The sequence below is a fragment of the Otolemur garnettii genome, unplaced genomic scaffold, assembly GCF_000181295.1.
Source record: "Otolemur garnettii isolate 467f Iridium unplaced genomic scaffold, OtoGar3 scaffold00023, whole genome shotgun sequence".
Lineage (NCBI taxonomy): Eukaryota > Metazoa > Chordata > Mammalia > Primates > Galagidae > Otolemur > Otolemur garnettii.
The window spans coordinates 12648707-12664901 of record NW_003852418.1 but is presented as its reverse complement, the minus strand read 5'-3'; the positions used below and the strand labels follow the sequence as shown (position 1 = coordinate 12664901).

The window sequence follows — 16195 nt, the reverse complement described above, 5'->3', positions numbered from 1 at the left end:
CCCCGAGCTCGTTCCTGCCTTAGCATCTTCGGTCTTGCTTTTTGCTCTTAGAATGTTCTTTCTTTACATGGCTGCTCCTATGCCAATCTTAGCTCAAAGTCACTTTTTCAGTGGGGCCTGAGTCATTCTGCCTCCCCTATACCTTGTCATCTTCTGTCCCATTGCCCTGATCTGCCTTCTTGATAGCTCTTAGCACTACCGAGATTATCTCATCTGTTTACTCATTTGTCATCTGGTCTCCCACGCTAGACTCCTAATTCCTTGACAACAGCAGTGTGCTGCTGTCCCCTCAGCATCAGGAGTAGACCTGGGCACATAGTAGGCTGCTCATTCATATCGTCGAATAAATGTGTCATCTCCGTCAGTTGTCACTCCAGCCCTGAGAGGCAGAGGTGGCATTATCCCCATTTTACAGATTCAGAAACTAAGGCTCACAGATTTCAAGTCATGGGCCCAGGTCCGTGCACAGCTGGTGACACAGCTGGCACCCCAAGGCAGCATTTCTCAGAGACTCTGGAGTCATTCCTCTAGTCATGTCAAAGAGGACAAAGAGAAACCAAACAGAACAATTCGGATCGCCGACTTATCATTCGTAGTAATTGCAGAAAAGCCATTGATATGTTCTCTGAAATTTAAAAAATGTGTAACCCTCCAGGCAAAGTTCACTCTGAGAAGTCCAGGCTGTTCCTAACTTCAACGGGAACCCTGGCCCCCGGCCACAGGCGGAGTCGGGGGTCCCAGCAAAACATTGCAAAACAGGAAAAAATCTAAGGACACAAAAATAAAAGTGGTGTGGCAGCGGAAACGGGGTTGCCATGGCTCTGAGAGACTCTCTGCGCCTGGGTGGGATCCAATGTTTTGGAAGGTTCCTCCACATGACACAGGGTTTTGGAATTTTTCAGCTGGTAAATCCTTCTTAATTCAGGCCCCCGGCCTCAGCCAAGGAGCTCCCTGGCTCTGTGTGTCCCGCGGGGGCGTAGGTTGGAAACTGGCCTGCTTCGGATTACTCAGCTTCGAAACTTAAGATTGTTTGAAGAGAAAATTTTGTTTTGTTTTGTTGGACAATTTTCTTGGAACAAGCCTGATGGCAAAGGCTCCCATCACCTGTCGAGAGGGCAAATTGATTTTTTAGAAAGGAGGCGTGGGTAGTGGAATTCCCTCTTTCCCACTGAGTCATCATATCCTGATATGAGTCATTTTATTACTTGGAGGTCCCCAAAGGTTGTATTTTGAGCTTTGTTTAATAAATATAAATGCATGTGCTTAAAATAATTTTTTTTTTTTGCTAAATATTTTTCCATGAATTAGTATCTTGGAAAAAATTGGATCCACCTTTGAGAAGCTGCACCCCCTCCTCCCACCTGTTTATCTCCCTAGGTTGGCTGTGGCGGGTGTGGTGGTCTCTGAAACAATAGGCCTGGTAGGGGAGTCTCTCTAGCTTGGCTTTCCTCTGGGAAATGTCAGACTCCAAGCTGGGCTGGGGAATGACTCAGACTCTTAGACCTTTGCCCTTGGTGACTCAGGTCCCTGGTGTCATCGGCCCCCTGGGCTGGAGCCCACCATTTACCCGCCGCTTGCCTGGAACATGAAGCTCCCCTCCAAAGATAGGGCCAGACTGCCACGCCAATGTCCCGCTGGGGATAGAGAAAATAGTTTCATTTTCAGAAAACTAAGTATCTGCGTGAACTTGGGTCCTCTTGCATTTAAGAACAGACTTCCAAGTAAGAGAATCCTACAGTTCATTCTGTTTGGATAATGGTTGGAGGAAGACACAGAGAAACCCCACTGGGTTTCCACTTTCAGAAATTGTCCTCGGTGCCGAAGGCCTTCGTGTCATTCTCAGTTTGGAGGCTGGATTTGGGATCTTCCTCCAGCAGACTTGGCCTGAAACCTGAGTGGGCCTCACACTGTATACCTGGGGACTCAGTTTCCCCCACCTTAAAATGGAATTGTTGAAGTTTTAGCAAAAAGAGGTCAAGAAACAAAGTGCTGGGCACATTGTAAGTGCTGAGGAAATGTCAGCTGCCCTTCCCCGTGTGCTCTGGAAGGCAGAGTCATGCTGGTTTCTTGTCTAGGAGAAGAGTCCAGCCTGGCACAGGTGAATTTCCTCACCCAGGACCAACCATCAGACTCCCAGAATCCTGGCCTGACAGCTGGAGGGAGCTGGACTGATGCCATCTCCCTCCCCTCCCCCATTGTACAGATGGGGAAGCTGAGTCACACAGTGCGGTTGGCAGACTTCCTTGAGGTGACAGAGCTCGTCAGTGCAGGGCCAGGCCTGAAACCCCAATTTCCTGGTTCCCAGAGCAACTGGCTATCTGAATGGCTGGTGTGGGGACTGTTATGATACCGTTGGCGGAGCACCAACAGGGGTCCCATCCGGGGTAGGGCGAGAGAGGAGCTGAGATCTGGCACCTGCCAAGCTGACATTCTGGCTCTACCGCAACCACTCAGCCCCTGGGGCTTCTGGGTTCGTCCCCCAGATGCACCTACTACGTGCCTGAGCACCTACTATGTATTCTCCATGCCACACACTGAGGACCCCTGACAGATGAGGTCCCTGCCCTTGAGAGTGGACAGTCTCAAGCTTGTTGATAAGTAGGCACTTTCAGATGTGGGAAAATGCTGTGAAGACAGTGAAACCAGGTCACAGGAGAGAGAGAGTGAGCGAAGGATCTGAATTAGGGAAGAAACACTAGGATGCTCATGTAAATTCAAATCTCAAACAGATGGTGAGTTTCTTGAACTAGTGTGAGTATGTCCCATGCAATGGCAAGGAACTGGTAGTAGAAAAGCATTCACTGGGAAATTGACATTGGATGGGCTGCTTTGTATTCTCATTGGTTAAACTGGGTAATCCTGCATAGAGAGTTCAGGGAGGACTTCCCTGAGGAGGTGGCTTTGAGCAGAGCACCCTAGAGGCAGCAGGTAGGACAGAGCTGTGAGGACTGCCAGAAGGCGTCAGAGGGAGGAGGAACCACCCAGGGCTGGGCCCCAGCATGAAGATAAGCTTAGGGCCTTTGAGGAACCGAAAGCTGCTGACCCCGGCAGCTGAAGTACCGTGAGCCAGAGGGGAGTGACGCCAGCGGAACCTGGAGAGGGGCAGGGGGTGGGCAGACTGTGCTGGGCCCTTCAGGCATGCGGAGGAATGTGGCTTTTAATCCCCAAGCAACATGCAGTTAGCTGTTGGAGGTTTCCAAGCAGGGGCATGGCACCATCCGATTGATGCGTCTTAGAGCGCTTTGGTGACCTGTATGGAGAATGGATGTTGGGAGGGAGCAGTGCCAGTGGGAGCTGCGAGGCCAAGGAGTGGCTGCTGCTGTCGTCCAGGGTGGGACAAGCCCACCGAGGGAGGGAGGGGCAGGAGAGAGGCAAGACTTGTGATTCAAGGGACTGCTGTCTAGATCCAAGTCAGTCCACTGGGGTGGCGTCACCGCTGTGCACAGGTGAGATCTAAGCTAAGGATCATTCCTGAGCCCCCGCGTCTGCTGGCCTCATTAAGCCCGAGCTTCCAGGGAGGACACATTTTCCTGCTAGTTAGCAGTTGTAAAGAGCAGACTGAAATGACTTCAACCATTTTTATTTGGCTAATTTTTAGAAGCAGGACCAGGACTGGGAAGTCTCACGCACGGTTTCCTAACACAAGCTGACACTTTGGTTTCCTCCCCGATGGCATGCTCACAGTGTGAGTGAGGACGGGTTTGCCTTCCTCCTACTGAGAGCCCGCTCCCTTCTCCTGGACTGCTGACTCGAGCCTCCAGCTCATCCAGGCTGACTGCTGAGGCCTCCTGAACACTCTGTGCCATGATATAGTTAAAGAGCTGCCCCCAAAGAAAGCATTAAACCCACCGACGAGCGGGATTGTCCATCAGCAAACGAGCTAGCTGCCCGTGCCTGTTCTTTGTGTGTGCCAGTGGGGTTTCCTTCTTCAGCTGGTGCTTCAGGGAAGTCAGAGCGAAGGCTCCACTGCTCACTTTCTCATGCCCCCACCCCATTTTTTTTTTCCTTGCAGAATCTTGCTAAGCCGTCTCTAGACCCAAGCCCTTCGCCCAAAGTGGTTGGCTCCTTTCTCTTCCTCTCTGACTAAGACTTGGAAGGGCCTGTTTCACACTGGCTGCCAGGCCCTGTTAATTTTGGATGGGGGAAGTTTGCCTGAACATCTGCTGAAAAGACCGAGGTCCTTTACTTCATCTCGGCCCAGGGCAGCAGAAGCACACTTGGTCCTATTGCGTGTGGGCAAGTCTTCCCAGAGTCCCAGACCTGGGCTGTGGGTTGGGAGGTGGGTTATGCAGAACTCCTAGTCCATGGCGCCGATAGACCCTCTACTCTGAGCTGCTCTGATGGGCTTGATCCTTATCTGCACCCTATGCCCAGCTCCACCCTCATTAGACAGTTTCCACAAAGGAGCCCTCAGTTTCCTCAATGAGGGCTCAGTGATTCTTCCTTTAAGGTTCTCCTGCTGAAGACGTCGGTGGCCCTGCCTGTGGGCCACACACTGGGAATCTTGAGGTCAGTTTGTTCATTTATTCAGCCAGTATTTATTTATTTATTTAAAGACATAGTCTTACTTCATCATCCTCAGTAGAGTGCTGTGGCATCACAGCTCACAGCAACCTCAAACTCTTGGGCCCAAGCGATCCTCTTGCCTTAGCCTCCCGAGTAGCTGGGACTAATAGAGACCTGCTACAATGGCTAGCTATTTTTAGAGGTGGGGCCCAGCTCTGGCTCAGGCTGGTCTTAAACCTGTGAGCTCAGGCAGTCCACCTGCTCCAGCCTCCTAAGTGCTGCTGGGATTATAGGTGTGAGCCACTGTGCCCGGTTCAGCCAGTATTTATTGAGCAACTATTACGTGCCAGACACTGACATGCAGGGGTAAAGCAGAGAATGGGATTGGTGGCCTTCTGCTTTGGGGGCACTCACAGCCTGGGCGGGGGGAGGTGGCAAACCAATGGGCAGCTAACACAGGGCCAGAGAGTGGACACGAGGAGTAGAAAATTATAGGGGATGGTTCGGGGGAATATCCCTTAGCTGGAGCTGAAGGATGGGAAGGATCAAGTCGTGGGAAGTCCAAATAAGAGCTGTCAGGAGGCGGAGGCAGCAAGTTCTAGACCTGAAGATAGGTAGGCATGGCTGTAAGAGGGGTAGAGAAGACCAGTTTGGCTCAGCCCAGCTGTGGGAGGAAGCAAGGGAGGGGCCTCATCCCAGGAGAAGTGAGGAACCTCAATTTCTCTCTTGGGTCCCTGCGTCCTTGAATATTGGGCCCGGCCTCCGTGGCTGGAGGCCCCTTGAGAGCAGGAAGATGTGTGTGGCTTATCTGACAGCCCCCAACATGGGGCCTCTATGCAGCAAGGGCTGAATTAGCAGGTGGTCTGTGCCCAGCCTCTATCTAAGATTGTGGCCTCAGAGGGCTCCAGAGAGTCAAGCAAGTGAACAGATAGTTGCAATATGTTGTTCTTGTAGGAAAAATGCTTTATTAAAAAATAAGTAAAAATGCAAACGAATCAAAGTCCACCCATCATGCTACATGTTTCTTGAATCAGTGAAGAGAGACACGAAGAGCTCAGCTCACCTGTCCAGGCCCAGCACGGTCAGCATGGACCCAGGGGTAGCTCGGGGCACTGTTCCCTACATTCAGACAGACCTATTCATGGTCCCTAATAATAAATGACATCATGCTCTCCATACTGGTCTTCAGCACATTAAAAAAAAAAAATCTACGTTTTAATACAACAGGGACATGTTTCCAGTTCAGAAAATTTACATCTACTTTGTTTTAAGAGCTGTCTATTATTCTAATACCTAATATATCTGATATTCTGTACCAATGAAGGATGGCCCATAACTAATCCAACCGATCCCCTCTCAATGAATACTTTCTATGGCCATTTTATTTATTTGCCATGAGAAATGTAACACAATGAAAATGAAATAAAACCTTTGATACCCTGTAGAATACTTGGCTCAGATTGGACATCCAATTCATTTTTTCTAGAGTTGGACCAGCGTGACATTCCAACTTCTAAAATAATAATGACAGCAGTGCTCATTACGGGCTGGGCATTTTGCTAAGCATTTCACATGTACTATCTATTTTAATTCTCTCCACAATTCTTTGAGGTCAGTGATACTAACTTGACCGTTTTGCCAAAGAGCAAACTTGAGACACAGACAAGATAAGCCGCCACTCAGAGGCCACACAGCTGATAGATGACCAAGAGAGGACTTGTACCTGGGCAGAGTGAGGTCAGGCTGAGAGGACCCCACCAGCATTTCTTTTGAATTCCACTGCCTCATGAGAGTGCGACTCAGAGGGTGGGGTGAGTGTGTTCTCCCAGACGAGCCCTAGGACGCATGTACCAGCCGCTGCAGGGGGAGGTAGGAAAAGTCCCAGAAAATGGCCTCGAGGTAGTCTACAAAAAAAAAACGCACACTTCCCTTAGAGACCAGCCTCCTGCAGTGTGTCATCCACGTGCTGCATGAAATCGAGAAGGACACTGGCTGTGGGCTTTCACTTCCCGCTGGGGACTTGTTGGTCCAGAGTATAGACCCTACATGAGTGTGCAGGCCGGGCTGGGTCCCTGAAGCTGCCCTTGACCTTCTGATACCTAAAAGAGCACAAGAGAAACAAGAGCAGCTCTTGGCTGTAGCCCATGGGTTAGGTGTTGATATCTTATTCCACTAAGCCAGCATTCTGTCTCTCCCTCTCTCATGTTTTTCAAGTTAATGGTGAAAAGACCCATTTTTGAAAAGAAAAACAGGCAACATACCACACAGTCTCACATCAGACGCCTTCCTTTTGTAGATTCCCTGCAGCCAGAAAAATTAATAATTGCAATCAGAGAATGTTTACTATTTTCTGATTAAAAATGCTTACTTTTTTCCCTTCAAAATTAACACACTGTAAAATATATGCAAAAAACCCCACAGAGCAATCTATTTATTTATTTATTTATTTATTTTTGAGACAGTCTCCTTCTGTCACCCTGAGTAGAGTGCCATGGTGTCAGTGTAGCTCACAGCAACCTCAAACTCCTGGGCTCAAGAGATCCTCTTGCCTCAGCCTCCCCAGTAGCCAGGACTATAGGCACCTGCCACAACATCTGGCTATTTTTAGAGATGAGGTCTCTTGCTCCGGCTGGTCTCAAACTCCTGAGCTCAGGTGATCCACCTGCCTTGGCCTCCCAGAGTACTAGCATTACAGGTGTGAGCGACTGTGCCTGGCCTCACAAAGTGAAGTTTGCTCATTTATTTATTTATTTATTGCCGTTTTGGCTGGGGCCGGGCTTGAACCTGCCACCCCCGGTATATGGGGCTCGCACCCTACTCCTTGAGCCACAGGTGCTGCCTCAAAGTGAAGTTTACATAATCGGTTGCTGCTAGCTATAACGATGACCTTCACTCTGTCTAGCATTTATGCCATGCCTGTGCCTGTTGTTTTGATCCTTGGAATGACCCAGTGAGGTACGGGGGCTCTGAATATCCCCATATTTTGGATAAGAGGCAGAGAGAGGTGTAGTGTCTTATCCAAAATCACACAGATAATTAGGGGCCATCAGAGATTAAAACTGGGTCTGTCTGCTTGGCTTTTAGGGTACATGGGAATGAAATGGCCAAGTGTTGAGTAGCAGAAGGCTCAGGGTTATAGTCCACGTTGTCATGCAAGGTCTGACAGAACACTAGAGGGGGCAGGTGTGGCCTCCCTTGTTGCCCACTGTTGGGGGTGTCCCAAGGGCATCCTGTTTGTTCAAGGCTGGAGCTCGGGGGAAAGAGGCAGTCAGAGGAGCTGCGCCCACTGGAGAAGGGATTTGAAGCCACATAAGGAGCTGCCTGGGTTCAAGTCTGTCTCCCCCACTTCCTCACCAGTGCACTCACCCCTCTGTGCCTGGGTGAGACCTGCTTCCTAGTACTGTCATATGGACAAGACAAGACCTTGTCTGTGAGGGGCTTAGGGGGATGCTTGCCACAAAGCGAATGTACAAAATAGTTAGGATTCGGAACAGTGCCTGGAGAGGCTGGAACAGGGGTAGGCTGTGGGGCTGGCTGATTTTTTTTTTTTAATTTTAGAGGCAGGACCTCTTTCTGTCACCCAGACTGGCATGCAGGTACCATCTTAACTCACTGTAATCTTGAACTCCTGCTCAAGTGATCCTCTCCTCTGTCAGCCTCCCAAGTAGCTGGGACACTATAGGCACATGCCATCATGCCCAGCTGAGTTTTTATTTTTTTATAGAGATGCAGTCTTGCTCTGTTGCCCAGACTAGTCTCAAATACCTGGGCTGTATGTGAGTTGTTGGGATTACAGGCGTGAGCCACCGCGCCCAGCTCAGGTGGACTGACTTCTAAGAATGCTCTCAAGGGCCTGTACGCTAGAATTCTATGGCCATTGGGAAAGTTGTTTCCTATGTAAGCACATCAGAGAAGGGGGAAAGGTATCCTTCCCATTTCTCTTGGGTCCCTAGACCTGAAGAGGAGACTCTGAACCCTCCTGTCGGTGACATCCTTTTTCGTATTCTCTGCTGCCTAATGGAAGCTTTATGGACGCTGCTAAAACTTCTTGACCCCTCTCCCAGGTCCTCCTTTCTCCCTTTCCTCCCCAATGTGACCTTCCTAAATGGTCCTTTCTTTTCAAAGCAGTGACGCTCCTATGAACAGAAATATGCTGTTGGTGGCAGAATTCAGTTCAGCCAAGGAGAGGCCAAGGGTGAGAACTGACAGACCAAACACCAGCCCGTGGCTGTTTTCTCTGTTCATTTTTCACTCGATATTCTGGTTTAGAGCTCCCCTTGCAGCTAGTGAATAACACCAGCTCACACAGCCATGCTCCTGGTGGTAACCTCCTCTGAGAAGGGGACACAGTGCCTCTGTGGGATGACCTCTGACCTGCCTTTGATAAAGAAATGAGGATTGTTCCAAAGTAGTTCTGTCCAGAGCTTTGCAACCGAGAGGACCCAGATCTTGATGACTTCCTGTTCTGACTTTATGTCCAGTTTCTTGCTTCCTTTTGAGCAGCGTCTGATGTTAGCTTCTGGCCTCGTCTTGGCCCCATCAGCAGCCTTTGGAGCCCCTGACCGTTTTGCATGTTCCGTCATGAGATATTTAGTAGGCCCTACAATGTGTTGGATGTTGGGGGGACGGTGGCAGGTATAACTTGGTACCCAGCACAGGGATCTCACACTACAGTGAGAGTCAGTACTTTAACCACCTCGACGCCTTCCTTTTGACATAAGCCATGTCTTCCTTAGTCATTTCAGGAATTGGCACCTAATAGAATTGAGAGGCCAAGACTCGCACACTTAATTGTCACAGGGACTCTGGCTTATTCATTGCTTGTTCCTTGTTAAGTTCACCTAGATGGCAATGGCTTTGGTAGCGATCACAAGAATTTTTGTTATTTTTTTTCCGGGGGCAAATATTACCCATACAATTATTGAAACTGTTAAGTTTCAATCATGCTTGGAATCCAGACTTCTGAGTGAACTTAGGAACCATGATTCAAATCTAAGCTATCACTGAAGATGTTAACAGCCAGGCTTAAAACGTGAGGAGGGGTTCTTTGGTCAAATATTGAGACCGAGTCTAGCCTCCCTTGAAGAATTTCTCTGCACGTGCACAAATTAAAGCCCCTGAGAAGTCCTGCAGGAGAGAAACCCGCTGGACTTTGACTCAGCAGTTTCCAAACGCTTATTAGCTTGTAGAATTTTCCCCTTTTCATAAAACCATTTAATATCCTTCAGAATCAGTGTTCCACAAAACACCCTGGAAATACTTGTGGAAATGATTTGTTTCAGCTGAAAACTACCCAATGGCCAATGTAGGTGGTCAGCGAGAGAAATCAATTATTTGCAAATGCAAGGTTTTGTTTGGCCCAAATTCCTGGCCCCAAACTGGGGGAATATAGCACTCTGCTCCCGGGAAGGAGAGTTCACTATTGAGCAAAACATTTTCATCCATCATCATCGTGACTCACACGAGATCCAGGCTGGCTGTTGACGAAAAGGTGGAGAGTGAGCTCTTGGGTTTCCAAGGCACTCCGGTGGCTGAGACACCGGCTTCCCTCTTAACTTAGGATAGTATATTTAAGGCACCCTTGTTCTCAATTAAGAACCTGAAATAGAGCCCTTATACTAGGCTTGGCATCTGCAGGACCTTTTGTAAGTAGCCTTTGGTTGAATGAAGTATATAATAAAGTATAATGGGCAGAAATACCTTTTGCTCTTTAAGAAAGAAAGCTTTATAGACACGCAGAGAAGAAAAGATAACAGTAGGATTCTGGGCAATTTCTATTTTTTTTCTAATGTCTCCCTCATTGCCTACTTTTCTATTGTCAACATGCCTTCCTTTTGGGAAAAAAATATTCATGTGTATATAAACAAGATAAATATATACACGCATGCACATACATGCACACACACACTCTACTGAAATGATATAATACCTAAGCCATGACACATAGAAGTTGTTGAGTTTTTGTCTTAAATCTTTGGTTTCTAATGACTCCTTCAAAGTCTGAGCTTTTTTAATTTTTTCCAGATGGGCAGCAAATTTGGGAGATGGAAGCCACGGTGGATAAAGACAAGAGCCAGCCTGTAAGCACACAGACGGGATGACCGTTGGCTGCCGACTGTCTGTGACTCCCCTGTCATATTTCCTTCCTTTGTGCTCTGTCCTTCCTTTCTTCCTTCCTTCATCCAAGTCCCCCGTGTTTTGGCCCTCACAGGTACTCAGTAAGTACATATTGAATCGCCAAGGGACTTAAACATTTATTGAGCACCAGGTCCTCTGATTTGTAACTGTGATGTCTTAGTGACCTTGACAGAGTGCCTTTCTTCGCTGTCACTGTAAAGTGAGATTCCCCGTGAATTAAATTTTACCTGTAAGCCTGCAGATGTGGCATGATTCCCGTCAGACAGGAGGATGGAGCGTGCTTAGGGCCTGGGTAGAAATTTAGACTTGGTTGCAGTTAAGGTCACTCCTTCTTTTCAGAACATGCTTTTTGTTGAGATCCCTGAATATCGAAACAAGCACATCCGCACGTCCGTAAAGGTGAACTTCTACGTCATCAATGGGAAAAGGAAACGAAGTCAGCCTCAGCACTTTACGTACCACCCAGGTAAGGTGTCTCTGTGATGGCTTCTTCAATGTCGAGAGGTGGTACAGGTGTGGGGCTCTGCTCCTAGCTGGGTGCCCTTGGGCAGGTGATTCAATCTCTCTGATCCTCAGTTTCTTCATCTGTCAGATAGCATCTTCTTTATAAGAGATACAGGAATTAAATGCACACAAAATACTTAATACAGTGCACAGCAAGCCAGCATCAATGATGTTGACTATTATTATCACCATTCATGTTTTCCTTCAGGGGAGGGGACAAAGGCACATGTGAATACAGAGTGTCAAGCAGCTAAGTGGACGACCTCTGTCCCTGTCTTCATTTTGATCATGATAGGAGTAAAAATCCTAAAACCCACAGAATCTTTACTTGACTCCACAATGGGTTGTCACCTGGTGGCCAAGTGGAGTGAGTGGGTATGTGACAGCCTAGCAGGTCTCATTCTCACAGAGTCATTATCAGCCCCAAGAAGGGTGATGTGACCCTTTTTCATTCATTCATTTGTCCAGATGAGATTTGCATATAGACACTGTTCTCAGCCTGTAGACACAGCAGTGAACACAACAGGTTAAAAATCCCTGCCCAAAGGGAACTGACATTCTAACGGGGGGGGATTATACTGATGATTATTGCTACACTGGATTATGATTAGGGCTGCAGAAGAGGTGGACAGGAATAGCCAGGGGGGAGTATAATTTTAAGTTTAAAAATGCTTCTTTGAGCTCTCCCTTGGGAAATAAGACTATAGCCTTCCCAGGCTGAGAAAGACTTGCTAGCCACCTTTCCAAATTGGAAACCTATAATTTGAGAACATCACCCAGGGTACATTTTCTGTCCTATGACAGTTTTATATGAAGCTGCTGGGCTGCTGAGAGCATTAAAACAAGGGGACATCTGGGTGGCCTGGCCTTGGCTCCCATGGACTGCCTCTGTGGGTTTGTGTTGGCCCCTTCGAAGGAGCCATCATCCTTGGTCTGACTTAACACACTGTCTGGAGCAGTGATCGCATCACTGAAGCCCAGAGGGACCCAAAACTAGGAGGAAATTGCAGGAAGGGCTCTAGACTGCCACCCAGGGATCCCTTTTAGCAAAGAGGTTTTGAATTACACTTAAGGGCACACTCTCCTCTTATTTGTGGCCTGGTCCTGGCACTTATCTGAGCATGGCCCACACAAGCAACCTTTAATCCCCCAGGTGGCCAGGGACGGCCTTTGGCATCTCAAGAAATGATTCCTGTGGCTAGAATCAGACCTGCTGGGCCTCCTTGCTTCCTCCAATGCCCAACACTTGGAGGCCCCCTGCCCACTTGGTTACAGTCCTGGTCTCAATTCTCTTATTCTAGGGAGAAGGAAATTTGTTCCTCATTTTTAGGGGGTGGTAAAATGTTAGCACAGACATCAGAAAAGGACCAATTTTAGTGGTTGGTGCTGGGCGGGGAGAAAGGAATGGCAACAGTGACCACATGGATAGTAGTTGTAATAATAATGGAGTAAGATAATAGCAGCAACTGCAAGCCTTAAGCACCTACTGTATACCAGTCACTGGTCTAAGTGCTTTGTAAATGCCTCTTAATGAATCCTCTCAACAATCCCAAAGGGTGTGACTGTTACTGCCAGGTGGTAGGAAAACTGAGGCCTGAGCCAGAAGTCCTCATTCCCCTGCAGCTCTACAGAGCTGAGGAAGGGGACAGCCACTGTTTGGTTGTTCCTCTGTCTGGAGAATATCTGAGGGCTCGTTAAGTCCCAGATGCTGTTTTGGTTCCAGAGAACCAAAACCCAGACAAAACTCCCCCCTTTGAGAAATTGATATTTAGAGGGTGGGTGTTACAAACAGTAAAAAAGCACATAAAACATACCTAGAAAGGGACGGGTGGTCTAAAGAGAAACACATGGGACGGGAGATGAGAGCTGCCGGGGTAGGGGGAGATGGGAGGCATGGTCTCAAATCAAACTTCCTTCTCTGAGCTCTCACCTTGGAGAAATAGGCCAAAAGCACCTCGGGGACTGAGTCAGACCTGACAGCTACCTGACAGCTACTGAGTCAGACCTGACCTTGGTTTTTCCAATGTTGGAGAAACCCCTAGTTCAAGATGAACATGGCCAGGGTAACATCTACCAAAGATAGTTGCACATGGACCCTGTTGCCCAAAGCTAATAAGTGACAGGCCTCAGATGTTTGGGTTCAGACATGTGGACCCCCAAAGCCAGCTGCTGTCTGCAAATCCTCTGTGTACATCCATGGCTCACTGCGATGGGTGTGCCCGTATGCTTCTCTTTCCTTGCAGTCCCAGCCATAAAGACAGAACCCACCGATGAGTACGATCCCACTTTGATCTGCAGTCCTGCCCATGGGGGCCTGGGGAGCCAGCCTTATTACCCACAGCACCCGATGGTGGCCGAGTCCCCCTCCTGCCTTGTGGCCACCATGGCTCCCTGCCAGCAATTCCGCTCGGGGCTCTCATCCCCGGACGCCCGCTACCAGCAGCAGAACCCAGCGGCTGTCCTCTATCAGCGGAGCAAGAGCCTGAGCCCCAGTCTGCTGGGCTACCAGCAGCCGGCCCTCATGGGTGCACCCTTGCCCCTCGCAGATGCCCACCGCTCCGTGCTGGTGCACACAGGCTCCCAGGGCCAGAGCTCAGCCCTACTCCACTCCTCTCCAGCCAACCAGCAGGCTTCGCCCGTTATCCACTACTCACCCACCAACCAGCAGCTGCGCTGTGGGAGCCACCAGGAGTTCCAACACATCATGTACTGCGAGAACTTCGCGCCCGGCACCCCTAGGCCCGGCCCACCCCCGGTCAGTCAAGGTCAGAGGCTCAGCCCAGGTTCCTACCCCACCGTCATTCAGCAGCAGAACGCCACAAGCCAAAGAGCCGCCAAAAACGGACCCCCAGTCAGTGACCAAAAGGAAGTATTACCTGCGGGAGTGACAATTAAACAGGAACAGAACTTGGACCAGACCTACTTGGATGATGGTAAGATGCTGAATTTCTCAGTGCCCGTGAGGACGGTTCCCTGATACATCCCCTGGGATGTTCTTTCACTGCGTGGCCTGGGGTTAATTCCTTAACCTCGCTGGGCCACAGGGTCCCCGTTTTAATTTAAGGGAGTTGAATAACGTGACCTTGAGGGCCTCCCCCAGCCCTGTGCAAGAATTATTTCCCAGCAGGAGTTTTGGGGGTGAGCAGTGACAGTTTCAGATGCCCTCCCTACAACAATCCAAGTAAAAAAGCAGATGGGGGTGGTTTTGGCCACAGCAGAGCCTCCTGGGTCATGAACTGGATCCGTTTTAGGGCTTCCACTCTCTTTACAATTGCCAAATTTAGACCAAGGCCAAGAAAACAGAAAGGAAGGAAAGCTAACCTCCTTTCATTCCTGTACAGAAGAACCCCACTCTCTGAGCCCTCTTTTGTGTATTTGCGGGAGGGGGATGGAGAACCGGGAAGAAGGCTGCTCATTGAAAAGTAGCCCCATCAGAAGGGCTTGCGGGGCAGGCTGCGGGCGCTCCTCTGCCATGGCGGGGGGTGGGAGGTGGGGGGAACAGAGCCACACATTGATGGGAGGGAACAGTGGGCTTCCGCTGTGGTGAACCCAGCTGAGGGGGTTGCTGGGGCCAAGGATAGGATGCAGGGCAGTGAGGGCTTTGTGTGAGTTTGTAGGTGCCCGGGTTTGCTGGCAGAGGGCCGGGCCAGAGGGTGGGCTCAGTGAGCAGCACTGGCCTGGGATCTCAGGGACCAGTTATGTTGCTAAGACTCACCTGGGACCAGCAGGTGCAGCTGAAGGTCAGAGAGGGTGGGGCAGGCAGAGCAGCCTTCCCTGGAGGCTCCAGGAAACAGAAAACAAGTGGTTGCAGTTTCTTAATAGGAGAAGGAAAAGCTGATCTCTGCCTGTCGTTCCCAGCTCCAACCTCACGTTTTACAGGCAGTAGCATCTGATATACCCTGAAATTGCAATTATTTAGGAAAATTAACTCTGAGGAACCCAGCCAAGAAGTAGGAAGTAAGGGGGAAAAAAAAGCTTCAAAACAGCCACAGTAGTTATTTTAAAGACCAGGTACTAAATTCCAGACACTTCAGCGCCAGGGACATCTTTTGCTGCTTACTCAGAGACTGTTGGCTTTTGCTTTATGCAGAGTCCCGATGAGCTGGGTTTTCTGGGGGTTCTGCAACTTTTGGTAGTTCTGTGCTGTCTAGTGAGATTGTTGATCAAAAACACTCCCCAAACTCATCAAGCCGGGACCTCTGGGGCCATTTGCTATAGGGTCATCCTGCCCCACAAGCCTTACAAGGCTTGCTTCAAGGTGCTGGTGCATAAATAATTGATCTATCAGATCCTGGCTGATCAAACATGGGCTGAGGCAGATCACTGTGCTCAGTTTTCAAAGGGAGACCTGTGTACAATCCATCCGTGAACAGTTTCTCTCCAGCACGGTTAAGGTATGGGTGCTTATTTTAAATGGGTTTCTCAGGCAGAGAATTAACTCTGCAATCCAGAGGCGGTGGGGCAATGGAACGTGACTGCAACCGGACTCTTCTGCACGTGAGGACTTGGGGGATGGCATTTGAGATGAGGTTCTTCATGAATAAATGAGTGTCTGCTCAGGGCCAGATAGTTTTCCCCAGCTGACTCCACCCAGGGCTAGTTTGGTCTCCGAAATGAGAAGCGTGTGGGCCCCTCCTACTCTGCTCCTGTCCCAGAGTAAAGCTGAACGGTGAGCACCCTGGTTAGAGAAGCAATGTCCAAGGGGCCTGAGGTGGTCATCATGTTGGTCTGCCATGCATAGATGTACTCAATGTTTCTGTAGAAGGTCATGAGACCCATAGACGTACTCACTGTTTCTGCAGAAGGTCACATTACAGAGAAAGCAGCTGGGTGTGGAGACTTTTCTGAACACAGGTTCAAAGTTGTGGTGAGAGTCCTAGGCAGGGTCAAAACGTGAGTCAGCTGTGAGAATGTCTCTGCGACTGATGGTGAAGTTTACATACAATCTGCATGCCCCCACCCTGTGGGATCTTAGGGGCCATTCTCTGAAAGAGAGATGCCTTAAAAAGGTAAAAAAGAAAATAAAGACTAAGCCAAGTTTTTTTTT

General features: G+C 49.2%; 1 protein-coding gene across 5 annotated transcripts in view; it reads left to right on the top strand.

Annotated features, from left to right (window-relative positions):
* NFATC2 (nuclear factor of activated T cells 2) overlaps positions 1-16195 on the top strand; it is a 152470-nt gene that overhangs the window by 99813 nt on the left and 36462 nt on the right. For all 5 annotated transcript variants that reach the window (XM_003787703.3, XM_003787702.1, XM_012803847.1 and 2 more), the window contains exons 7-9: positions 10531-10586; positions 10984-11110; positions 13392-14081. In XM_003787703.3, the coding sequence (XP_003787751.1) occupies positions 10531-10586; positions 10984-11110; positions 13392-14081 (873 nt within the window). The remainder of the gene's footprint in view (positions 1-10530; positions 10587-10983; positions 11111-13391; positions 14082-16195) is intronic.